Source organism: Mustela erminea, chromosome 5, assembly GCF_009829155.1.
Source record: "Mustela erminea isolate mMusErm1 chromosome 5, mMusErm1.Pri, whole genome shotgun sequence".
NCBI classification, from domain to species: domain Eukaryota; kingdom Metazoa; phylum Chordata; class Mammalia; order Carnivora; family Mustelidae; genus Mustela; species Mustela erminea.
Genome location: NC_045618.1, coordinates 89,010,101 through 89,036,373, shown reverse-complemented (window position 1 = coordinate 89,036,373; position 26,273 = coordinate 89,010,101). Strand labels below are relative to the sequence as shown.

Below are 26,273 nucleotides of genomic sequence, written 5' to 3'. Positions count from 1 at the left end.
CAGCATATGGGTAGTAGTTAAAGTCTGAAGCCTAGATGAGATTGTCAGAGAAAGAGCAAGCCAACTCAACTGCATGATTCCTGGCATAGGATGGTGGGGTCATTAGTTAAGACACTGAGAACAGGAAAGTTTGGATGACTCTAAGAGACATTTAAAGCAAGGAACAGTAGAATTTAATGACTTCCCAAAGGGAATGACTGATGGAAAGGTGGTACTTTGACTTCATTTTTACAACTGAGGGGAGAATAGTTGAAAATGGGCCAGGGGTTGGGGGGAAGGTTAGCAGGAGTAATTAGGAAAAGGGGTTAGCATTTCTGAAAAGTAGTAACTAACAGTTCCCTGTTTACCTTGTTGCCTTATGAAATGACTAGTACTCAAATATAACTTATAATTTACTTTTTCATAGAATAATGTAGTGAGGGTGCTTGCATGGTTCAGTCAGTTAAGCATCTGCCTTTAGCTCAGGTCATGATCTCAGGTCCTGGGATTTAGCCCTGCAGCAGTCTTCCTGCTCAGCGGTAGAGTCCACTCCTCCTTCTCCCTCACTCTCTCCCTCTACCCCTCCTCCTGCTCATGCTTTGTCTCTTCTCACTCTCTCTCAAATAAATAAAATCTTAAAAAAAAAAAAAGAAAATTTTTTAGTGAAAAAAAGTGTAACCACTTACATTAAGTCAACATCTTATAACAGTTTTTAATATTGACATTCTGGCATTCTAAAAATATTCCAAACTATTATTTTTTAAAATAGGAAAATGGACGCTGTATTACTAAGCTGGAAAACATGGGGTTTCGAGTGGGACAAGGATTGATAGAAAGGTGAGCAGAATGGATTTGAAAATTTTCTTCCAGGTAGGTTATAAATAAAGGTGATCCATTTCAAAAGATTGTATAAAATTTGAAATACTTTAATTCCTAAATTTTATTTATTCTCTGTTCTTTAATTCACGGATTAAAATTTCTTTTTAGGTCTGATGCTCTTTTAATTCTGTTGTCCAACTTTCATGTTTTAATATTTGAAGAAAATGTATATGTATACTTTAGACTTTTTTCCTAAAAAATTTGGTGTACTGAAACTATCTAAAATCTTGTTGCATTTTCTACTTAAGGTCTAGTAGGTTCTTTAACCTAAATGGATTTCTGTTTAAATGCAAGGGATGGAAATGCTTTAGAGTCTGTGCTTATGTGTTTAGTAATCTTGTAATTTATAGATCAATTCATAAGGCATTCCTTTCTCATCTGAATAGCTGAATCTGGTTATATTTTATATAACAATACCATGATTATGCTTAGCCTTTTTTTAATGTGCTAGAACGAATTGTACATAAAATTGCTGCTTACTGTTAAGACTGATTTTAGCACCATAATTACATAACAGTGTGAATTGAGACGGGGTCTTCTTTTCTTGGTGCTTATCACTTTATGACTGTCAATAAATGTTCACTCTGTTCTGGCATTTCAAAATTAGTGAATAATATAACCCTCCTGCTTTCTTTGGAGGAAAAATACTAATTACTTTCAGTTGGTTTTTTTAGGTTTACAAAAGATACTGCGAGGTTCAAGGATGAGTTAGATATCATGAAGTTCATTTGTAAAGATTTTTGGACTACAGTATTCAAGAAACAAATCGACAATCTAAGGACAAATCATCAGGTATTTAGACAGATTAAGGCCTATTTTTTAAGCCTTTAACTTAATATAAATGTTCTATTTTAGTCATTTATTTAATATATAAAACAGAATAATTTCTAGTCAACTTTGAAATGTTTCCTTTATATGTTATTAATATATCATTACTTTTTTCTGTAATAGGATATAGTGAATAAGAACAAAGAGACAAATATCGGTAATGATAGCTGGTTTTTTTCCCTAATTAAATAACTTAAGTTTTAAACAGTAACAAATGTCAGAATGATAAAGGTTTTAGGATTTGGTTCCTTAGTTATTATTACTTGGTGGTAATTTTCTGCAGAACCGCAGATATGTCACATTTGTTTTTAGAGTAATCGCTAAAGTTTAATTTATAGAGCATATTTAACTTTTTTTTTTTTTTTAAGATTTTATTTATTTACTTGACAGAGGGAGAGATCACAAGTAGGCAGGGGGGCAGGGAGAGAGAGAGGGGTAAGCAGGCTCCCTGCTGAGCAGAGAGCCCCATGCGGGCCTAGATCCCAGGGCCCAAGACAGAGGCTTAACCCACGGAGCCACCCAGGCACCCTGCACGTATTTAACTCTTAAGTAACTCTTGCATTATTTAGTTGATGTCATTAATCTCTTAAAATAATTTGTTAATATAAGATTTAATAGATTACATGGAAATTTTGCATCTAAATAGATTTACTTTGTTTTATGAAACTCAAGGAAATATTTAGAGTGGATTTGACATTTTGATTAAGGATTAGAAAATGAAAATAATTTATCTTATAGCTATCACTAGCTTTAATTTTTTTCATATAACAATATCGTTGTAAATATTGAAATGCTAATGGGAAGAAGTGACTGATTATTGGCTTTCTAGATACGAGCTAATATATAACTGCTAATTCTACCCGGACATGTATTTCTGATTCCTTTGCACTAGACTGTGGGTTCTTTAAGGATAGGAACTATTTTATGCATCTTTTTATCTTTAATATCTTCTTTTTTTAAGTTTTTTTTTTAATTTTTTGTAACTTACAGTAACAATAATTTTTTTATTTTTTTATTTTATTTTATTTTATTTTTTTTTTTAAAGATTTTATTTATTTATTTGACAGAGAGAAATCACAAGTAGATGAAGAGGCAGGCAGAGAGAGAGAGAGGGAAGCAGGCTCCCTGCTGAGCAGAGAGCCCGATGCGGGACTCGATCCCAGGACCCTGAGATCATGACCTGAGCCAAAGGCAGCGGCTTAACCCACTGAGCCACCCAGGCGCCCCAATAATTTTTTTATTTTTTTAAAAAGATTTTATTTATTTCACAGAGAGAGACACACAGCAAGAGAGGGAACACAAGCAGGGGAGTAGGAGGGGGAGAGCAGGCTTCCCGCTGAGCAGCGAGCCCAATGTGGGGCTCGATCCCAGGACCCTAGGATCATGACCTGAGCTGAAGGCAGTTGCTTAACCAACTGAGTCACCCAGTCACCCCTGTATCTTGAGTATCTTAAAGCATTCAAGAAATACTGTTGTTATAAAGTTCTGAACAACTCTTCAGCTTGACCCCTGCAAAATTCCTTCATTTAAGGAAATTTGACCAGTGGAAAGGAGAGTTTTAATACCTTAAAAAAACTCTTGAATTGTTTTGAAGGGAAGAAATAATTTTTTTTTTAACATTTAAAAAAAATTTTTTTTTTTTTTTAAAAACATATAATAGGGGGCGCCTGGGTGGCTCAGTGGGTTAAGCCGCTGCCTTCGGCTCAGGTCATGATCTCAGGGTCCTGGGATCGAGTCCTGCATCAGGCTCTCTGCTCGGCAGGGAGCCTGCTTCCTCCTCTCTCTCTCTCTGCCTGCCTCTCTGCCTACTTGTGATCTCTCTCTGTCAAATAAATAAATAAAATCTTTAAAAAAAAAAAAAAAAAAAACAACATATAATAGATTTTTATCCCCAGGGGTACAGGTCTGTGAATCGCCAGGTTTACACACTTCACAGCACTCACCATAGCACATACCCTCCCCAGTGTCCATAAGCCCACCCCCCTTCTCCCAACCCCCCTCCCCCCAGATTTAGAGTCACTTATGGTTTGTCTCCTTCCCAATCCCATCTTGTTTCATTTATTCTTCTCCTATCCCCTTAACCCCCCATGTTGCATCTCCACTTCCTCATATCAGGTAGATCATATGATAGTTGTCTTTCTCCAGTTGACTTATTTCGCTAAGCATGATACCCTCTAGTTCCATCCATGTCGTCGCAAATGGCAAGATTTCGTTTCTTTTGATGGCTGCATAGTATTCCATTGTGTATATATACCACATCTTTATCCATTCATCTGTTGATGGACATCTAGGGTCTTTCCACAGTTGGCTATTGTGAACATTGCTGCTATAAACATTCGGGTGCATGTGCCCCTTCGGATCACTACGTTTGTATCTTTAGGGTAAATACCCAGTAGTGCAATTGCTGGGTCATAGGGTAGTTCTATTTTCAACATTTTGAGGAACCTCCATGCTGTTTTCCAGAATGGTTGCACCAGCTTACATTCCCACCAACAGTGTAGGAAGGTTCCCCCTTCTCTGTAACCTCGCCAGCATCTGTCATTTCCTAACTTGTTAATTTTAGCCATTCTGACTGGTGTGAGGTGATATCTCATTGTGCTTTAGATTTGTATTTGAAGGGAAGAAATAATTTTTAAGGACTACAGGCTACACTGACTTTTGATGTTTTTTCTATTTTTGAAACAGGGCATCTATGTACTTCAGGACAACAAATTTCGTCTGCTTACTCAGATGTCTGCAGGAAAGCAGTATTTAGAACATGCATCTAAGGTATTTAACAGAGTGGAAGATTGGGGTTTTCATAGGGAAAGTACATGCCAACCACAACAGACTTATGAGTTTAAAATATGTTTTAAAGTTTTTCTTTTTTGTTTAAGCACTTCTCTTTCTTTCTTGTTTTTAAAGATTTTATTTATGGGATGCCTGCATGGCTCAGTTGGTTAAGTGTCTGCCTTTGGCTCCAGTCATGATCTTAGTGTCCTGGGATGGAGTCCTGAATTGGGCTCCTTGCTTAGCAGGGAACCTGCTTCTCTCTCTCTGCCTCCATTCCCCCTTGTGTTCTCTATCTCTCTCTCTCTCTCTTTCTCTCTCTGACAAATAAATAAATAAAATCTAAATAAATAAATAAAGATTTTATTTATTTGAGAGAGAGAGAGCATGCACAAGTAGGGGAGGAGCAGGGGAAGAGGGAGAAGCAGACTCTCCACTATGCAGTATCAGAGCCCTATGCAGTATCATTACCTGAGTGGAAGGCAGATGCATAAACAACTGAGCCACCCAGGTGCTCCTGTTTAAATTCTTTTCTATGAAATAGGAGACAGGTGTTCATCATATTAAAATAGTCTATATTAACCTCTAGCTGAATAGGTTTATGATGACTAATGAAACACTGTAACCAAATGCCATTGAAATGTAAGTTAATGTTAGATTCTTGAATATAGCATAGATATATCAGAAAAGATAGTCTAGCTTATAAAACTGGCGTTAGTTGTGTGAAATTGCTCACCTCAGTTTATATTTACAATCTCCTTTAGTTAATTAAAGTTTTTTAATATTGTTAACATTTGTTTCAAAGAATACATGTTTTGTGTTCAGTGTATCTGTGTTTTTGGGTTTGTATTATGTAAGACAACTTAAGTGGTGATTCTTAACTTTATGGGTTTTGTTTTTTTTTTTTAATTTGACAGAGAGAGCCATCACAAGTAGGCAGAGAGGCAGGCAGAGGGAGAGGGGGAGGCAGGTTCCATGTTGAACAGAGAGCCTGATGTGGGGCTTAATTCCAGGATCCTGAGAGCATGACCTGAGCTGAAGGCAGAGGCTTAACCCACTGAGCCACCCAGGTGCCCCTACGTATTATTTTTTTAGTAGTGTTTTATTTTTAAAAAAAGATTTTATTTTACAGCGAGAGGGAACACAAGCAGGGAAAGTGTGAGAGGGAGAAGCAGGTTCCCTGCTAAGCAGGGATCCCAATGTGGGGCTCAATTCCAGGACCCTGGAATCATGTCCCTAAGCTGAAGGCAGACACTTAACGATTGAGCCACCCAGGTGCCCCTATTTATGTATTTTTATTTTTATTTTATTTTTATTTGAGAGAGAGCAAGAGGGAGAGCACAAGCTGGGTGAAGGGCAGAGGGAGAAGCAGACGCCCTGCTGAGCAGGGAGCCCGATGTGGGGCTCAATCCTAGGACCCTGGGATCATGACCTGAGCCAAAGGCAGATACTTAACTGATTGAGCCACCCAGGTGCCCCAGCAATGACTTATTAATAGCAAGGCTTAACTAAATCTCATATTTATCAATAGCATTGCTATCTTTGTAAATTCTTAATATTCTTTACATTTTTGTTCCTTTCAGTATTTAGCATTTACCTGTGGCTTAATAAGAGGTGGCTTATCGAACTTGGGGATAAAAAGTATTGTCACGGCTGAAGTGTCTTCAATGCCAGCCTGTAAGTTGAATTCACATTCCTTAAAAATGTTTTTAGTGATTATTTTTTCAAGTCTGGTCTTTTTCTGCTTGTTTTGTTAACTTAGAGAAAATTTAAAATGCTAAAGCCATTTCGTTTTACTTTTATCAATGTTAACATTTAATGTAATATGTAGAATATTTTATTCATATTCAATGATTTTTAAATTCATAATGGACAGTGATTTAAGAAGGTGTGCTAAAGTAATCTAAATGTATAAGACAGTTTAAGTGGTGATTCTTTTATATATTTATGTATTTATTTTTATTTATGTGAGAGAGAGCAAGAGTGAGTGAGAGAGCATAAGTGGTTGGCCAGGGGGAGGGAAGAAGCAGAGGGAGAGGGAGAAGCAGAGTCCCTGCCGAGGACCCTGGGATCATGACCTGAGCCAAGGCAGAGGCTTAACCAACTGAGCCTCCCAAGTGTCCCTATGTATTTATTCTTAAAGATTTATTTATTCTGGGGGTGGGGAAGGGCAGAGGGAGAGAGAGTCCCAAGTGGACTTTGTGTTCAGTGCGGAGCCTGACATAGGGCCTAATCCCAAGACCCCGAGATTATGACCTGAACTGAAACCAAGAGTCAGATGCTCTACCAGCTGAGCCACCCAGGTGCCCTGTGGTTCTTAACTGTTTAAGGAAATTTTCTGCATTATTCTTTTAATAATTTTCCCTGTAGCATTAAAAGTCTTTTTTTTTTTTTTTTTTTTATTTATTTTTTTTTTTTTAAAGATTTTATTTATTTTTTTGACAGAGAGAAATCACAAGTAGATGGAGAGGCAGGCAGAGAGAGAGAGAGGGAAGCAGGCTCCCTGCTGAGCAGAGAGCCCGATGCGGGGCTCGATCCCAGGACCCTGAGATCATGACCTGAGCCAAAGGAAGCGGCCTAACCCACTGAGCCACCCAGGTGCCCCAAAAGTCTTTTTTTTTTTTAAGGATTTTATTTACTTATTTGACAGAGATCACAAGGAGGCAGAGAGGCAGGCAGAGAGAGAGAGAAAGGGAAGCAGGCCTCCAGCTGAGCAAGAGAGCCCGATGTGGGGCCCGATCCCAGAACCCTAAGATCATGACCTGAGCCGAAAGCAGAGGCTTTAGCCCACTGAGCCACCCAGGCGCCCCTAAAAATGTCTTTTTAAAAACGGTTTTCTAGGGGCACCGGGGTGGCTTAGTGGGTTAAAGCCTCTGCCTTCGGCTCAGGTCATGATCCCAGGGTCCTGGGATCTAGCCCCGCATGTGGCTCTCTGCTCCACGGGGATTCTGCTTCCTCCTCTCTCTCTCTGCTTACTTGTGATCTCTCTCTGTCAAATAAATAAATAAAATCTTAAAAAAAAAAAACAAAAAACAGTTTTCTAGAATAAAGCTAGATAAAGCCAACTAGTCTTTTGTTGCTAAACTCCTTTCCAAAGATCTTTTTTAGCAAAACTACCAACCAAGAATAAAATTGACTTGAGCGTCACTCTATTTCCTTTCTTTTATTTTATTTTATTTATTTATTTGACAGAGAGAGATCACAAGTAGGCAGAGAGGCAGGCAGAGAGAGAGGAGGAAGCAGGCTCCCTGCTGAGCAGAGAGCCCGATGCAGGACTCAATCCCAGGACCCTGAGATCATGACCTGAGCTGAAGGCAGCGACCCAATCCACTGAGCCACCCAGGCGCCCCCACTCTATTTCCTTTCTATTCACAATGATAATAGGCAGTGAAATACCTAAAAGGTAGAAATCGCAAAGATACCTATTCACAAAACAAATAATCATCTCATAAAAATGAAATTGACTTGAGTATTAGGAAAAGTTGTTTGACATAGCAGGTTTCTTCATTGAAACTACTTTCTGATGTCACAGAAAATTGATGTTTAGGCTTGTTTTCTTTGTACCTAAAATCAGGAATGATTTTTCTTTTTTTTTTTCTTTTTTCCCTTAGGTAAATTTCAGGTAATGATACAGAAGCTATAAACATACTGAAATGCAAGGCAAGGCTTCAACAGTGTAAAGAGATAAATTATTCCTGTATAAAATACTTCAAGTAGCAATGATTTAATTACATTATTGGGCATTTGATTTTATATAAGATATTTGCTAACTTATGTAATGAAAGATGCACTCTTAAGCAGGAGTAATGTTGTATTTTATTAATTTAACACAGACCTTGTTAAAGCAGCTAAGGAGACAATTCTACCGTAACACAGATTTTACTGAAACTATTCAGAATGAAAAAACCTGATTTCAAATAACTAAATCCCAATGTGTAGGACCCTTATTTTAAAACATTCTTATTTGCTTATAGTGGTGTGTATTTAACAACAGATAGAGAAGCAAAACTCAGGGTTTGATAAATTAGCATTAAGAAAAGTATGCATCAATCAGAATCATTTCTGTAAGAGTGAACAAATTTTGGTTTTGCTTTATGAATTTGTTTTAGTTATTTAAGAAAAGCAAACAGACACTAAACAATTTTTATTTTATTATAATTTATTTCTATTAAGAATTTTTATGCCTATGAGGATTTTATTATATACATCGTGTATTATGTGTTTGTGTGATATATATATATCCTATGTAATCACCTATATTGCTTAAAAAGTTCATTTTACTTTAACAGAATTTTGTCCTTAATTTTACTTTAATAGAATTCGGTCCTTGAGAGCTCCATTAATATAATAAAAGTGAAATATAGATTAGTTTAAGTGTGAAGTCAGTGACTCCAGGGCCAAAGAATATTACATATTTAAGGAAGGAATTTTATACTTACTGCTGTTACAGTCTTGACTTTCAGCTTCTCTCCCCATGTGTGGAAGGGCTGGTGAAGGTTCTAAATCCTTATCTTTATTCCCTAATTACTATTTTGCAAGAGCAGAGAGGTGGATAATTGGATTAGGCACACCAACTTGAGCAGAGGGGTGGTAGATAACTGGATTATGCACACCAACTTTCACTGGACACTATCTTCTCAGTGGGTTGGGGTCAGTGCTCACCTTGTACATCTGTCATCTCTTCCATTTGATAATCAAGAGGACAGGCATAAAGATGAAAACCATCAGATTAAGGATACTGGGGTGCAGAGATAGAAAGTACCTTAACTGTGCTTCTGAATTCCCAATCCTGGAACTGCTTTTCCTTTGAACTTTTTGTTACATGAAATAATAAATTCCTTAACTTGTTCAATCTACTATTGGTTCTGTATTTTGTTACTTTCTGTACACCTTAAGCTTAAAATATGCTATATGTCAAGTATATCTCAAGCTGGGAAAAATTAGTATGCAAACTTGTATGTATAAGGATTTTCCCTAGTTATGTGTTCTCTGATGGCATTTGATTAAATTATGGTACTGACATAAAAGAAAACACTGCGCAGCTGGTGAAAAGGAGGAAATCTACGTGCATTTATTTACGAGCATGGAATGCTGTTAATTGATGTTAAGAGAAAAAAGTTTATTATAGGATACTACAGATATAATGTATAAATATACATGATTGGGAATATCAGCCTGCAAAGTTAAAAGTAAATTTTAAGTAGATGGAGATTTTTTACTTTTAGCTTTATATTATTTAGGTTTAAAGTAATCATTTGCCACAATAAGGATATTTATATTTGAGGTAAGAAATCAAGATAAATCAGTGATTTTTAAGCTGTGTTTTTTTGAGTCCTAAGTTTCATAGGGTGACCTCGGCTGAGAGTTGGTAGGGAGCAGGATACAGGCGTGAAGCTAGCGGAAGTTGGCCACGTAGTAGAGGCCTTGAATTAGGGAGAAAGGCATTATAGAGACTGTCATTAGCAGAGAGGATTTATTATACCTCAGGATGCCCAGTGCCACAGAGAAGAGATTGTTTACTACATAAAAAACAAGCCAGTGATACACATCATCAAGTATTTAAGCCAGTATGCTTGAGGAACCGGGTACGCCATTGTTTTCTCTTTCAAAAGGGGGACTCTGCGTCATCAGCTATAGACTGCCTAGAAGAAGGAATGCTTCTCCACTCTCGCACAAAGTTGTATCAATCCCATCCAAACTTCCCTTTTTGAATAATAACCCTTTCTTTGAAGCAGGAGTTCTTTGGCGGAATATTGGAGAAAACTGGGAGGAATATTGGAGAAAACTCTCAGGACCCATACCTTGGATGGGACAGGATAGTGGTGAAAACTCATTTCCTGAGTTTCTGTTGTATAAGGTTCTGTTTCTTTCTTTCTTTCTTTCTTTCTTTTAACGTTTTGGGTGCATGGACGCCTATTCAGTAGTGTATTGATGTTTATGAACTCCTCACAATTATTCACAAGTAAAATACATTAACACTACAAAGGAAACAGTTGTACTGATGTTATGAAAATATTTTTAAAATGTAATAATACTTTATAGTAAGGCAATATATTTAAAATATAGGTGAGAGGCCAAAAAATAAATAAATAAAAATAAAATACTGGCAAGGGGCGCCTGGCTGGCTCAGGTGAAGAACATGTTCTTGATTTCTGGATCATGAGTTTGACCTGCTCCGTTTCCAATAATTGCATTATTTCATCTTAATTATAGTTCTCAAGGCCGCTTAATGAACAGCATACTTGTTTTTTTTTTTTTTATTAAGGAGATATATTTTTCAAAAGTAGAAAACTATACTGTCTACGGCCATACCACCCTGAACGCACCCGATCTCGTCTGATCTCAGAAGCTAAGCAGGGTCAGGGCCTGGTTAGTACTTGGATGGGAGAAAACTATATTGTATGGTTGTGATGGGGTGGCTCAGTGGGTTAGGTGTCTGACTTGACTTTAGCTCGTGTCATGATCTCGGGGTTGTGAGATCGAGCCCTGGGTCAGGTTCCACACTGGCATGGAACCTGCTTAAGATTCCCTTCCTCTGCCCCACCCTCCTCCCTCTCTGAAAAAACTAGGGGCGCATGGATGGTTCAGTGGTTTAAGTCTCTGCCTTCCACTCAGGTCATATCAGGGTCCTGGGATCGAGCTCCACATCGGGCTCTCTGCTCAGTAGGGAGCCTGCTTCCCTCTCTCTGCCTGCCTCTCTGCCTACTTGTGATCTCTCTCTCTGTTAAATAAATAAATAAATAAATTAAAAAAAAAAAACAACAAAAAACAAACAAAAACAAAACAAAACAAAACTATACTGTGTACTGCATACATAAACTGTTTAGTCAGTGGCTTCTACTAACCATAATAACACAGTTTGATCTCTCAGGTCTAGTGATCAAACCTCATAAGAAGACTTAGGACTGGAGATGTCACCAGAATCTGTCCATTTGGCAGGGGGTACCTGGGTGGCTCAGTTAAGCATCTGCTTTCTGCTCAGATCATGATCCGAGTCCTGCATCTGGCTCCTTGCTCAGTGAGGAACCCGTTTCTCCCTCTGCCTACTGCTTCCCCTGCTTGTGCTTGTTCCCCCCATCCACCCCATGTCAAAAAAACGTAACATAAAAGATTTTGAGAGTGTGCACATGCACATGAGCAGTGGGGAGGGCCAGTGGGAGAGGGAAGCAGACTCCCCACTGAGCAGGGAGCTGGATGCTGGAGTTGATCCCAGAACTGTGCGATAGTGACCTGGACCAAAGGCAGATGCCAACCAACTGAGCCACTCAGATGCCCCAGATCTGCAGATATTTCCAAGTTCTTTTCCTTTTCTCTCCCCCCATTCTCCCACCTTCCTCGGAGCTAGAGGTGATCGTGTTATACAATTGTGGCCAACAGATGAACATATATCTGCTGTGAATTTCTGGGGAAAGTTTTCGCTTTTATGAGAAAATCAGATGTGGAAGGCTCAGCGTCGTTCCCCCTTTTCTGGTCTTGAATACAGACGAGTTATCTAGAACTGCAGTGGCCATCTTGTTACCATAAGGAAAAGGCCACAAGGCTCTCAAAGACATTGGTATTGTGGAGTCACTGACCCAATGCCAGTAGCCAGCTCTTCCTGAATTCTGGGCATGTGAGAAAAATCCCTACTAAAAAACTGCTGCTGGGGCGCCTGGATGGTTCAGTGGGTTAAAGCCTATGCCTTCGGCTCGGGTCATGATCCCAGAGTCCTGGGATCAAGCCCCACATCGGGCTCTCTGCTCAGCAGGGAGCCTGTTCCCTCCTCTCTCTCTGCCTGCCTCTCTGACTACTTGTAATCTCTGTCAAATAAATAAAATCTTAAAAAAAAAAAAAAAATAGGGGCGCCTGGGTGGCTCAGTGGGTTAAGCCGCTGCCTTCGGCTCAGGTCATGATCTCAGGGTCCTGGGATTGAGTCCCACATCAGGCTCTCTGCTCAGCAGGGGGCCTGCTTCTCTGTCTACTTGTAATCTGTCTGTCAAATAAATAAATAAAATCTTTAAAAATATATATATATATAAATAAATAAAAATAAAAAATAAAAAACTGTTGCTATATGAATCATCTGTTAAAGTAGAAAACATTCCTGCCTGATAAAGAAATAGAAAAATTCTAAGTGATATAAGCTAGATCGATAGACAGAACAGATGACTTATTAGGGTATAACAGAAAATGATTTAAGAAAAAGTTTTATGTAATAAAGCAGTTAGAAAAGTATTGAGCTGGGACACCTGGGTGGCTCAGTTGGTTAAGCTGCTGCCTTCGGCTCAGGCCATGATCCCAGGGTACTGGGATCGAGTCCCATGTTCGGGCTCCTTGCCCTGCAGGGAGCCTGCTTCTCTCTCTGCCTCTGCCTACCACTCTGCCTGCTTATGTGTGCTCTCTCTCTGACAAAAAAAAAATTATTGATGGAATGCCTGGGTGGCTCAGTTGGTTAAGAGGCTGCCTTCGGCTCAGGTCATGATCCCGGCAACCTGGGATCGAGTCCTACATCAGGCTCCTTGCTCGGCAGGGAGCCTGCTTAGCCCTCTGCCTCTGCCTGCCACTCTGTTTGCCTGTGCTTGCTCTCTCTCTCTAATAAATAAATAAATAAAATCTTTAAAAAAAAAAAAGGTATTGAGCTTAAAGAGAAAACATTTGATTAGTTTGTTGCTGACTATAAAAACATTTGCCATTTAACCAAGATTATCTTAATTCTAAGGATATCTATTCATTGTCTTGTCTTTTGCTCAAGAGTCAAACAAGAGGCCCCTGGGTGGCTCAGTCCATTAAGCCACTGCCCTGTGGCTCAGCAGGGAGTCCACTTCTCTCGCTCTGCCAATCCCCCTGTTTGTGCACTCTCTTTATTTATTTAGATTTTATTTATTCATTTAATTGACAGGGAGAGAGAGCAAGAGAGGGAACACAAGCAGGGGGAGGGGGGGAGGAAGAAGCAGGCTTCCCACTGCGCGGGGAGCCTGGGGCTCAATCCTAGGACCCTGGGATTATGACCTTAGGGGAAGGCAAACGCTTAAAGACTGAGCCACTCAGGCGCCCCAATGCTCTCTCTTTAATAAACAAACACAATCTTAAAAAAAAAGAGTCAAACAAGATTTTAATAACCAAAACACATTTTCAATAAGAGTTTATGTGCATATATGTAAAGAAACAATGAAAAAGCACCAATGATCTCTAAAATTTTATCATACAGTTTCTGTACAGGATGCTTCACCAATAAATGGCACTGAATTTGTTTTAAAAACATGTAATTATAGAAAACTGTTTAAACTGTTCTGTCATAAACTGGCTGGCTGGGATTTTCCAATGAAGACCCTTCAAATAATGTTGAAGATAGGATTCAATTCTAAACTTGAGTTGTCAATGTACATCCTCAGACTCAGGCTGCCTTCATCACAAGTATCTTCTATCCCAGAGAGACCAGCCAAATCAAGATGGTTCATCAGCTAAATCACGTTGGTCAAAATACCTAGTTAAAAAAAAAAAAAATTCATGTATATTAAAAATATTAATAGCAGCACTACTTATAATAGCAAAACACCACAAACAGCCCAAACATCCATCAATAAAGGCACTCATTGACTAAACTACGGCACATCTACATAGTGGAAGACTGAGGCTTTTTATAAAAGCCTCTTTTTTTATAAAAAGAAATGAGGGGCACTTGGGTGGCTCAGTGGGTTAAGTTTCTGCCTTCAGCTCGGGTCATGATCTCAGGGTCCTGGGAGTGAGCCCTGCATCAGGCTCTCTACTCAGCAGGGAGCCTGATCCACACTCTACACCACCACTCCACCGCCCTGCCCCTGCCACTGCCTACTTGTGGTCTCTGTCAAATAAATGAATAAAATCATTTTTAAAAAATGAGGAAAATACACTGCTATACAGTGTGATTTCTAGGATTTATTAAATGAAAAAAACAAGGTATAGAATAGTATATTTACTATGCTACCTTTTGTAAGGGTGTGTAGGAATGCAGATATATTTATACATACTTACACTTTTAGACAGAAACAGTAAATAGAAGGGTAAACCAAAAATTAATAAAATGGAAAACTACAGAAGAGAGAAAGGCTAGAGAGGATAAAGGTGGGTTCTAAAATATTTCAAATGCATCCTGAATTAAAATTTTAACTTTGAACAATGTAAATATTTTATGCAATTATAAAAAAAGATTAAATGAAAAAAAAAAAAAGAAAATCCCCAAACCCAACCAAATGAATCTTTATCAGGCTGTTGGCATAACCCCACAGAGGAGAATAATTTCAAGTGATCTTACATGTGATGTTATGGTATATGTCCCTAGTGAGATATACCAGAGACAAAAGAACTGCAAAGAATTCTTAAACTGATTTTAGTAGTTGTACTATCAGTAACACTGTTAGTATATTTATTCTGAAACTATTATGTGCATATTGTAGGAAAAAGCCAGTAACTGTCAATGCTAGAAAACAGAATTTCAGCAGAGGAAAAAGAAACACAGCTTCAAGAAAAATCACGTCATCTTAAATCAGAACTGAAAATGAAATTTGAAGTCATGATGTCATTTTTCTCTTTCTAAGAAACACATACTTCCTACCTCTGGTCATCCAAAAGGCCTAAAGGCAATGACCAACCTAGTAACCGCTAACTTCCCTAATGTCCAAATTGTGGACTCTAAATACCATTTTCTACTTTTTTTTTTTTTTTTTAAGATTTTATTTATTTATTTGACAGAGAGAGATCACAAGTAGAGAGGCAGGCAGAGAGAGAGTGGGAAGCAGGCTCACCGCCAAGGAGACACCCCGATCCTGGGCTCAATCCTAGGACCCTGAGATCATGACCTGAGCCGAAGGCAGAGGCTTAACCCACTGAGCCACTCAGGTGCCCCCCATTTTCTACTTTATTTTTTATTTTTATTTTTTTTTAAAGATTTTATTTATTTATTTGACAGAGAGAGATCACAAATAGGCAGAGAGGCAGGCAGAGAGAGAGAAAGAGAGGAGGAAGCAGGCTCCCCGCTGAGCACAGAGCCCGATGCGGGACTTGATCTCAAGACTCCGAGACCATGACCTAAGCCAAAGGCAGTGGCTTAACCCACTGAGCCACCCAGGCGCCCCGTCATTTTCTACTTTAAAAGAGGAACAAGCACTCCTGGGAAAAAAAACACTGATTCCAGATCTGGGGCCAGAAATGTCTAAGATACATTTGAACCATCTTGACATACCTGAAAGTAAGCAAGCTATAAAAGACCACCAGGGTTATATAGAACAAAAAGCGTAGGAACTGATCTGATGGGTTCCTGCTGACCAAACACGGAACAACCTGAGCATCAACAAAAATAATGACTGCAATATCCCTTTACCTGAATGCATTGATTAACTTCATACTAGAAGTGGGACAACCAGATATTATGGGCCTCCTGATGTGCACACCACCACCCACGGAGTCTTGCCAAACCAAAAAAAAAAAAACAAAAAAAAAAAACCTATATATAACAAAACACGCCTTTAATTTTTTTCCTTTTTTTTTTTTTTTTTTTTTTTTTTTTTTTTTTACTTTTTTTCCTTTTGAAGATTTTAAAAATTTATCTGACAGAGGGGCGCCTGGGTGGCTCAGTGGGTTAAGCCTCTGCCTTCAGCTCGGGTCATGATCCCAGGGTCCTGGGATCGAGCCCCGCATCGGGCTCTCTCTCTCTCAGCAGCAAGCTTGCTTCCCCTTCTCTCTCTGCCCACCTCTCTGCCTACTTGGGATTTCTCTCTCTGTCAAATAAATAAATACAATCTTAAAAAAAAAAAAAAGAACATTTATCTGACAGAGATACTGCAAGAGAGGGAACACAAGCAGAGGGAGTGGGAGAGGAGATGCAGGCTTCCCACTTAGCAGGGAGCCTGAGGCGGGGCTCCATCCCAGCATCCTGGGATCATGACCTGAGCTGAAGGAAAACACTTAACAACTGAAGCACCCAGGCACCCCAATAATCAAGCCTTTAAAACAACCTAACGGCTTACAGAAAACATGGGGGATAAATGAACACATTAAACACCAACATGAAGATAAGATATAGCTGTCAAAACCAAAACATGGGAAATTTTACAAGTCAAAGGGCTGGGTTTTTTTCCAACAAATAAATAGCAAAGAGATAAACCCAGGAAACTGATGGGGAGACTCAAGAGACATATCGAACAAAAGCAATGAGTACATTTCACCTGGATCCGGACTTGGGTATTTTTGTTTGTTTTTTGGTTTTTTTTTTTTTAGCACCTACTTATTTTCCATCAACCTTATTTCCATTTTGTGTGCCTTGGTGGAGGAGCAGCTTAAGACTGCTCCGTGGGTGTTTCTATGCATTCAGTGGCCTGAGCAATGGGAGCTACCGGCTAGTCTTCAGTGGCAGGCTGAGCATTCCAGTTTTCATTTAGTAGGGAACTGACTGTGACCAGTTTGTGACTTCAGGATGAACTGCAGTGAAGTCAGGAGCTGGAGCAGTCCATTCACCCTGAAAGTCTTCCTTGGTCACAGCCTTTTCAGCAGCGGCCTGCTCTTCCTTTTCAATCTCTTCAGGATCTCTGTAGTAGTAGAGATAAGGCATGACCTCACAAGGGTGTTCATGGGAAATGGTGCCAAGCATGGACAGAACTTCCCAGGCCAGGCTCCGCCACATTAGACTCAATGAGTGAGCTCCCTTATTGCTGTAAGGGATAGCAATGTGCATAGAGTGCAGAGGAGAGTCTGTGTTACACAGAGCGACCGTAGGCAGGTTAACATAAGACACCTCTGTGTGAGGCTGTGGTCAGTCCTAGCATCAGTAACCACCAAGAAGGCTTGGCTCTAGGAAGGCTGCCTGGATCTGGTTATTGAAGGTTCCAGGGATGAGGTGGCCAGCAGGAGGGAGTGGCTCCAGTAGCAGCAGCAAACTTCAGCACAGCTTGCTGGCTAGTATTTCTGGATGACAGAACACTGACATCAACTGGGTTTTCAATGGCAACAATGGCACAAGCTGCCTGCAGAAGCATCTCCCAGGTTCTCTCTCCAGATTTTTTTTTTTTTTTAAAGTAGGCTCCGCACCCAGCATGGAGCCCAACATGGAGCTTGAACTCACGACCCTGAGATCAAGACCTAAGCTGACATCAAGAGTTGGATGCTTAAACAACTGAGCCACCCAGGTGCCCCTCTCTTCCGATTTATGATGTAGATACTAACACTTTCCTTTTGTAGATGTACTGCTCCATTTGGAAGTCAAGGTTGGTGCCACCTAAGTGGGTTCCTGCTGCAAGGAATTTGAGGACATCCTTCTCCATTTCCAGGATATCAAGGGCTCTGGACATTGTGAAAGTTTCTCTTTAAGTTACCATGGGAATGAAGAACAACAGCATGTGGTTCGACCTCTCCCTGGCTAGTGTGGAAAGGGAAAGGGTTGGATCCTGATTTGAACAGTTCAAATGTGAGAAGACATTTTGGGAACAATTAAGGAATATGAAACATGAACTAGGTATCAGATAATATTGTGGAGTTATTAAATTTATTAGATATGATACCAGTATTAGAGTCATGTTTTAAAAGGTCCTAATCACTTAGATACTCTAAAACAGGAGAAATGACATGTCTGAGATTTGTTTAAAATACATTAACAAAAAAGATGAGACAAATGAAATACTCTGGTGAAGTTAATAAATGTTGAACTTGGGTGATAGATGCTGATGGGGGGCAAGTATTATTCTACTACATTCATATGTACTTGAAAATCTCCATAATAAGAACCTTAGGGGCACCTGGGTGGCTCAGTGGGTTAAGCCTCTGCCTTCGGCTCAGGTCATGATCTTAGGGTCCTGGAATCAAGCCCCACATCGGGCTCTCTGCTTGGCCGGGAGCCTGCTTCTCCCTCTCTCTTTACCTGCCTCTGTGTCTACTTGTGATCTCTCTCTCAGTCAAATAAATAAATAAAATCTTAAAAAAAAAAAAAAAAAAAAGGAGCTTAAAACATTTTTCATTGACAAAATAATTAAGGTGGGTAATAGGGCTATTAAATCCCATCTGAATGGGATTCCACTCATTTGAGTAAGTATTTCTATCAGTTAGAAGTTTTTGCTTTAAAGTTGTAGGACAAACAAGACCACCACCAACAAAAAAACAAACCTACAAAAGAAAACAATATTTGATACTTATATTGAGATGGCTATGGCCAAGATTCAAGGTCTATGTTATCTTTTTTCAAACATTCTAGAATCTTCTTTAAGTCTTCTTTTAGACAGCCTGCTGTGTGGGGCAGGGGGAAGAGAGCATCTTAAGCAGGCTCCATGCCAACATGGGGCTCCATCTGAGTTCATGACCTGAGCCAAAATCAAGAGTCGACGCCTAACTGACTAAGCCACTCAGGCACCCCTCTTCTTCAAGTTTTCTCTTCCCTTTTCTTAAAGATTTTTTTATTGGGAGCCTGGGTGGCTCAGTGGGTTAAGCCGCTGCCTTCGGCTCAGGTCATGATCTCGGGGTCCTGGGATCAAGTCCCGCATCAGGCTCTCTGCTCAGCAGGAGCCTGCTTCCTCCTCTCTCTCTCTCTGCCTGCCTCTCTGCCTACTCGTGATCTCTCTCTGTCAAATAAATAAATAAAATCTTAAAAAAAAAAAAAAAGATTTATTTATTTATTTATTTGACCGACAGAGATCACAAGTAGGCAGAGAGGAGGCAGAGAGAGAGGGGGAAGCAGGCTCCCTGCCAAGCAGAGAGCCCAATGCAGGGCTTCATCCCAGTACCCCGAGATCATGACCTGAGCTGAAAGCAGAGGCTTTTTAGCCCACTGAGCCACCCAGGTGCCCCTTCAGGTTTTCTTAAATGAAGCCTATATAGTCTAAGAAAATTTTCTGGCCTAGAACATATTTTTCGTTTTTAAATAATGTTCTGAGGGGAAAAAAAAATAATCATGACTAATTACTTGATATTGCTTTTCTCATAACTGCACATTATAAAATATCAGTGGATTAGTAGTCAGATGTTATATTTAAGTCTCTTATTCCATTCAGTACTAGTTTACTGAACCCTAATTAATGTTTCTGAAGCTGTGTCTTCACTTGTGAAAGTAAAAGAAAAAACTCTTGAGTTGTAAGGATTAAAGACCCAGTATACATAGCGCCTAGGGCTTTCATTTAATCCTTATTACCAAGAGATAGGTAGTTTGATACGAGCATAGTCCAGAACTTAACTCTGGAGCAAAGCTGCCTTGTTTTTGGACCCTAGCCCTACAATTTACTAGCTTTGTGATGGCCAGAAAATTGTTTTATCTTTTTCTGCCATGGTTTCCTCATCTGTAATTGGTAATAGCACCTACCTTCTAAGGATTCAATGAGTTTCTATTATTAAGCACTAAGAAAAATGCGTGGCACAAAGTGTCTAGTTAAGTATTAATTATCACCAGCAGCATAATTATTATAGATTGAGAAATTATATATTGAATACATGTGTATTCTGAAAAAGTGTCTTGAGGAAGAATAATGGACACAGATCATTTCCCTTATCAATATTTAAACATAATATAAAGCTTTAGAAAGGTATTGGCATTAGATTAAAAACACTGACCAATGTATAAAAATATCAAGTCCAGGGGTGCCTGGGTGGCTCAGTGGGTTAAGCCTCTGCCTTCGGCTCGGGTCGTGATCTCAGTGTCCTGGGATCAAGCCCCATGTCAGGCTCTCTGCTCAGCGGGGAGCCTGCTTCCCTCTCTCTGCCTGCCTCTCTGCCTACTTGTGATCTCTCTCTGTCAAATAAATAAATAAAATCTTAAAAAAAAAAAAAAAAATCAAGTCCAGAAAGAGACCTGAAATAAATATGTGTAGGTGTAATACACACATATACTCATACACATGAATTCAGAATATGAGAATGTTTTTAGATAAATTCCAGGTAGAACTTCAATGTTAAGAAATGAAATCAAACACATACTAAATAAAAGTATGTTCAAACTGAAAATGAATAAAGAACACAGGCAATTAAAAAAAATTACAATAAAATAAAGTATTTTTTTACCCTCACTGGTAATTAAACAAATGCAAATAAAAATAATTTGTATCTTTTTGTTATTAGAATGGAAACATTTGTATCAACTGAAAATGCCCAGTGTTGAATAGAAGACAGGCAGTCTCACTGACACTTTCATGGGAACACAGAAAGATATGAGTTTCTGGAAGGCCAACTATTAATAAATATCTCGGTTTTAAAATACATGCAAGCACTTCAACTTATTTCTAGGAGTTTGCCCTTAGGAAATAACAGAGCTATAACGTATAAGGATCTACACTGTAGCATTATTTATAGAAAAAACTCAAAATATAGGGAATTGATATACGTATGATATTGTTTCCTTATACCTCAATTTCCTCTGTTTGAAAATGAAAACAGTATTTTCCATTAGTAACACTATTATAAAGCAAGGAATCAAGGATTACTTACCTGCTAACCAGACAGATTAATAAATTCAAAGCAGGAACCCGCTCATCATCTTTACTGTCCTAAAGAAAAAAAAAAATCAGAAAAATGTAGAGTGTTCTCTCTAGTATTTTTTTTTTTTAAGATTTTATTTATTTATTTGAGAGAGAGGCAGTGAGAGAGAGCATGAGCGAGGAGAAGGTCAGAGGGAGAAAAGACTCCCCATGGAGCTGGGATCCCAATGCAGGACTCGATCCCGGGACTCTGGGATCATGACCTGAGCCGAAAGCAGTCGTCCAACCAACTGAGCCACCCAGGCGTCCCTCTCCCTAGTATTTTTGAAACAAATTTCAATATGCAAAACATGAAACTTTTGTTAGATAATAGTAATAATCATATGGAAGTAGAAAACCTCAAAGAAAAAGGAGAAAGCTAGAGAGCTAACAACCCTTGAGAAACATCTGACATGATCTTTAAAGATTTTGTTTGTCACAGAGAGGGCACAAGCAGGGGGAGCGGCAGGCAGAGGGAGATGCAGACACCTCACTAAGCAGGGAGACCAACGTGGGACTTATCCAAGGACTCTGGGATCATGACCGGAGCTGAAGGCAGATACTTAACGACTGAGCCACCCAGGTGGCCCCTGACATGAACTTTTAAAGAAAGGTCCTCAATAGGGAAAAGAAATAAAGAATTGAAGATTCAAAGGAGAATAACTTGGAAAAAAGATTTTTCCCGGTTCCAAGTAGGGGAGCAACACCCCCCCCACACACACAAATGTCCTAACTACATAGTACGGAAAACAAACTATAAAAAATATTTTTAAAAACTTAAAATTGAGGACTGAAATCGTGGCTTCTAGCTTAAGACATATTAGAAAATAGTCCAGCAGATCAGGCTTCTCAATTATATGGAGATAGTTGCTGAACTATATATTTTACAAAGTGATGTTACCGAATGTGTAATTTAATTTTATACATTTCAGGATAAAGTTACAATAACCTATCAAGAAATGTTATAACAGACACGTCACATGTTAATTCAAACTTGGGACATGCTTCCTTGTTAGTATACTCTAATCTATGTGTCAAGCACTATATGAAACAAAGCTGAATAAAACATATTACCTGCTAATAGCGGAGAAGATAAAATATCCATATTAATTTTAATGAAAGAAAAATGTGTAAAGTGCCCATAAAAAAACATTAATTATACTGGAAAAACAGAGGACGAAGAGATTCTTTTTAGTTGTTAGGATCAGGAAGAGTATCATAGAAAGTAGTAGAATATGAGCCAGATTGCGAAAACTAAATGTTATTTAGATGCAGACTGGAAGAGTGAAAAGGCACTTCTGGAGACGAAATAAAGTCTAGGAACAAAATATGTGAAATATTTTCTGAGTTGCAAGTATATTCTGCTTGGAGTACAAGCCACAGAAGCTAGTTTGGGCCGTATCATGGTTTAACAAAAATATTTGTAAGTAGTCAATAGAGAACGAGTATACATTTTGTGGAAGGGAAAGGAGGGATGAAAGAAAAAAAAATCACAGGTGGACTTAATCTGGCATGAAGTTTATTTATATTATAATGCTGCAGGTATTCAGAACAATCATTGCGCCAGAGACTGTTAGTTGACCACTCCAGCTTCTTGTTTTCCCTTGCTATTTAGCAAAGGAAGTTCATTTTTAACTAGGCACCCTGTCCCCCCAGCTAAAAGTAAAACTACCCATAGTTCCTAATGGCCATGTGACTAAAGTCTGGCTAAATGAGCTTGATATACAGCCAGATGTGCTTGTGAAACCTCTGGGAAGCTTTGTTAGAGGATAATCTTCTCTTCTTTCTAGTTCCTATAACCAAATATAATGGCTGAACTCCAGCAGCTACCTTGGACCATGAGGTGAGCTTGGCAACCGAAGTCACATGAGCCAGAACTCAAAGGCCTGGGCTACTGCCATCTTAGATTTGCTCTGTCCACCTGAAGACTTCCTTTATCTAAGAAAAACATGTCCATTTTATTTAAGCTACTGTTATTTTGGGCTTCCTAAAATTATGTGGCCAAATCTAATCTTGACTAATAAAATATTCCACATTTTCCTATTTCAATGTAATCCTTTTTTATTACCACATAAATCAATGAGCACTTTCAATTTGAAATAGTAAGCTGTAACTTACCACTAAGAGCCTGACTTCAGAGCACCTTCTTGCTAGCTGCCGAATCAGTGAATGAGCCTCAGGTAATAAAGGTTTTTCAAGACAAGCCAATAATGCATAAAGCCACCTTCCCTAAAGAGGATTTTAAAAAAGTAGTAAGTAGCAAATACTGTACCCTAAGTTTAAGTTATTTTTTAAAATGTCCAAAGTTGTGTCTGGTTATTTGCTATGAATAAATCAATGTAACATTAACTCTATTATGTTTGGATATAGACAACAAGGGATTATCTAGACAGCCAGCCAATAGCTTTTGTATCTTCTTACCACAGACATAGGACATTGGACACTTCAAATACCCTTAGGTCCAAAGAGTTCATTTTAGAGATTCTTCCTATAATGGAAGTCCTGATTTCTAGTCAGAAAACTACATTAAGATGTGCTAATCCTTGCAAAAATTAAGACACATATTTTTCCTTTACCCTTTATAGACAGATATGCAAATAAATAATTTTATAAATTTATAACTTTGCCCCATGCCTATACAAAAAAATATACTCTAGATGAAATAATGTTTTGAGGGGCACCTGGCTGGCTCAGTTGGTGGAGCATGCAACCCTTGATCTTGGGACTGTGAGTTCAAGCCCCATGCTAGGAATAGAGAGTACTTAAAAAAAAATAAATCTTAAACAAATTATAAAAAATGTTTTGATACTTCTGTTAAGTACCATGGCAAACAATCTATCCCCACTCTTTTTATATATTTACTTATTTTTAAAGTAGGCTCCATGCTTAGCATGGAGCCCAATGGAGGGCTTGAACTCACGATCCTGAAATTAAGACCTGAGCTGAGATCAAGAGTCAGACACTTAACCCACTGAGCCCCCCAGGTACTCCATCCCCATCCTCTTTTGAAATGTTCTCTCTTTTTTTTTAATTACAAAAGGAAAAAATATTCAATTCAGAAAAACTGAAGAATACAAACAAGTAAAAAAACACAAACACAACCCCATCCAGATAAAATTTCTAATTTAAAAAAGTGCTAATTTTTATCTTTAGCATATTTATTATGTACAACTTATAAAAAAATAAAGTTCCATTAATGCAGTAATATTAATAATGTGGTAGTAACCTTGTGTAGCCCTCTTCTTTACTTGCAATACATAGTTAAGTATCTCCCATGTTGTTAAATGGGAATAATAACATCTCAACATAACACTTATATAAATACTCCTTAACCAAACACTTTCCTGTCACTGCTGGTTTATTCTTTCTTTTCCCAAACTCTTTGAGAGTATAATGATAGATATTATACCCCTAGGACCAAGTCTAGAGTTGGAACACAACAGGAGCTTAAATTAAAATCTTTATGGAATGAATGTTCCATTTTGAATGCACCATAATTAACCAATTTTCTATTGTTGAGCACTCAGGTTTAATTTGCTGCTGTTATATAAAAAATAGTGTGATAAATATCCTTGAACATAAATTTTAGAGCATCTCTGGTTTTTTGGGCTAAATTCCTAGAAATAAAATGGTAGTATCAAAGGGTGTATGTGTTCATAAATGTTTCTGAGATATAATCAGTAAATTGTACCCCAGAAAAATTATATCAAATTCTATTTCCACCAGCAGTGTATATGACTGAATTTATTCTGAGGAACAAATCACTCTGGAGAAACCTAAAGAATATTAAACAATGTTTACATAGCAATTCATGCAACAAACTAAATTAGCTCCTCAAGCTACCCCAAATCAATAAGACTTTTTCTTAAACAAAAGATTCACATCCAAGTTTCTTTTATAAATAATAAGTGGCATTCTCTTCTACATCAAAAAAACTATTATACATTTAAACTTGGCTCGAATTCTCAGGGCTACATTTACCATATAACTGGCATTCAGGTATTCAAATGGCTCTTAAACCTCTACTGATTGTCTAAGATGTATTTATATTTAGAGGCACCTTTTCTCAAAGTCAGTGAACACACTGTGGCAATACTAAAATGTAAAAACAAAACCCAAAACAAAATAGCTGAACATATTCTTTAATACCTTCACATCTGGATGAAAAATAAGGCTGTATTTATTTTTCAAGAAGAAATTAAAGTAATCCCAAGTAAAGAAATTTAAAAAAATGTCTTTTTTCTTCTGCTAGTTTATGATAAGCAAACTTTGTAATACAGGTTTTTATACACTGATATTCTTAATAGGAAAGTTCTGATAATATGGTTAATTGGATAGAAGAACTGAATACCGTTGATTTAAGAGTCATATCGACTCAAGGTTAGAAGCAAAGGGTTCATTAGGTTAAGATTTAGTAAATCAGCTGTCAGTTCCTCTGACAAATATAGCTACTTTTTGGTAATATGCTCTCACTAATAAATAGGAAACGCCAAACTTATCACCTTATTACCTTGGGAAATCTTCAGAAGTTTAAAAAAAAATTTCCAAAAAAATCTTACAACAAAGTTAATAAAATAAAGATTTAAGGAAGAGAAGGAAAACAGGTCAGGTAATACTGCTAAAAGGTCACTATCAGAGAGAAAGAATGCATGTAGAATTTAGAGTTGAACATCCAGATTCCAATGAACAAGTAATATGAATATATACAAAGTTATCTCTTGAAGGTATACCTAATATACCTATGATGGGGAAAATATTCACTTTCACTGACATTCAAGGAATACAAATTACATTTACTTTGAAGTATTACTGTAAGTTCACTAAATTTGAAAACAAGCAAATTATAAAATGATTATAATCATTAGATTGAACATATGGAATTACTGATAATCAAATGTTTTTAACCTACAAAAATGGCAAATGTACATGGTTCAACTTAAAGCGGAGCTCCAGAGAAAAAGAAGAAACCTTTGCTGATGGCACTATTAACTGATTCATTCCTTTTGCAAAGCAATGTAGCAAAATGTAACAAAAGGTTATAAAACCCTGATTCAATAATTCTACTCTAGCAATATCCTGAGAAAATGTTAATTAAATTAAATTAGTATAAATGTTTGTAATTTAGTCATGATTATAAAATACAAGAAAGAACCCAGAAGATCAATAATGAGAGAACCAAGTAAACCATGAGACATTAAGACAATGGAAATTATATGAGTTACATTATCATACAGAACTATATATATGAAATCGGGAGCTAAAAAACCCAGAATAACATATTACATATGTGTGGCCACTGAATCAGAAACAGTGATTTTATCTCTATTTATTTATTTTTTAAGTAGGCTGGGCGTGGTACTTGAAATGACAACGCTGAGA

At 38.1% G+C, this 26,273-nt stretch overlaps 2 protein-coding genes across 3 annotated transcripts in view; one reads left to right on the top strand and one right to left on the bottom strand.

Moving 5' to 3' along the window:
* TRAPPC6B (trafficking protein particle complex 6B) overlaps window positions 1–18,207 on the top strand; it is a 26,687-nt gene extending 8,480 nt beyond the window's left edge. Inside the window, exons 2-6 of one of the 2 annotated variants that reach the window (XM_032344091.1) lie at window positions 749–816; window positions 1,533–1,650; window positions 4,372–4,455; window positions 6,039–6,132; window positions 17,644–18,207. In XM_032344091.1, the coding sequence (XP_032199982.1) occupies window positions 749–816; window positions 1,533–1,650; window positions 4,372–4,455; window positions 6,039–6,132; window positions 17,644–17,684 (405 nt within the window). In that variant the 3' untranslated portion in view covers window positions 17,685–18,207. Of the gene's footprint in view, window positions 1–748; window positions 817–1,532; window positions 1,651–4,371; window positions 4,456–6,038; window positions 6,133–8,066; window positions 8,611–17,643 lie in introns of those variants that run through there. The other variant, XM_032344092.1, reaches the window with a different exon arrangement.
* Window positions 16,356–26,273, bottom strand: part of GEMIN2 (gem nuclear organelle associated protein 2) — a 22,005-nt gene continuing 12,087 nt past the window's right edge. Inside the window, exons 8-10 of the mRNA XM_032344090.1 lie at window positions 23,013–23,123; window positions 20,866–20,924; window positions 16,356–16,994 (exon numbers count right to left, since the gene is read on the bottom strand). Coding sequence (XP_032199981.1) covers window positions 16,844–16,994; window positions 20,866–20,924; window positions 23,013–23,123 — 321 coding nt within the window. The 3' untranslated portion in view covers window positions 16,356–16,843. The remainder of the gene's footprint in view (window positions 16,995–20,865; window positions 20,925–23,012; window positions 23,124–26,273) is intronic.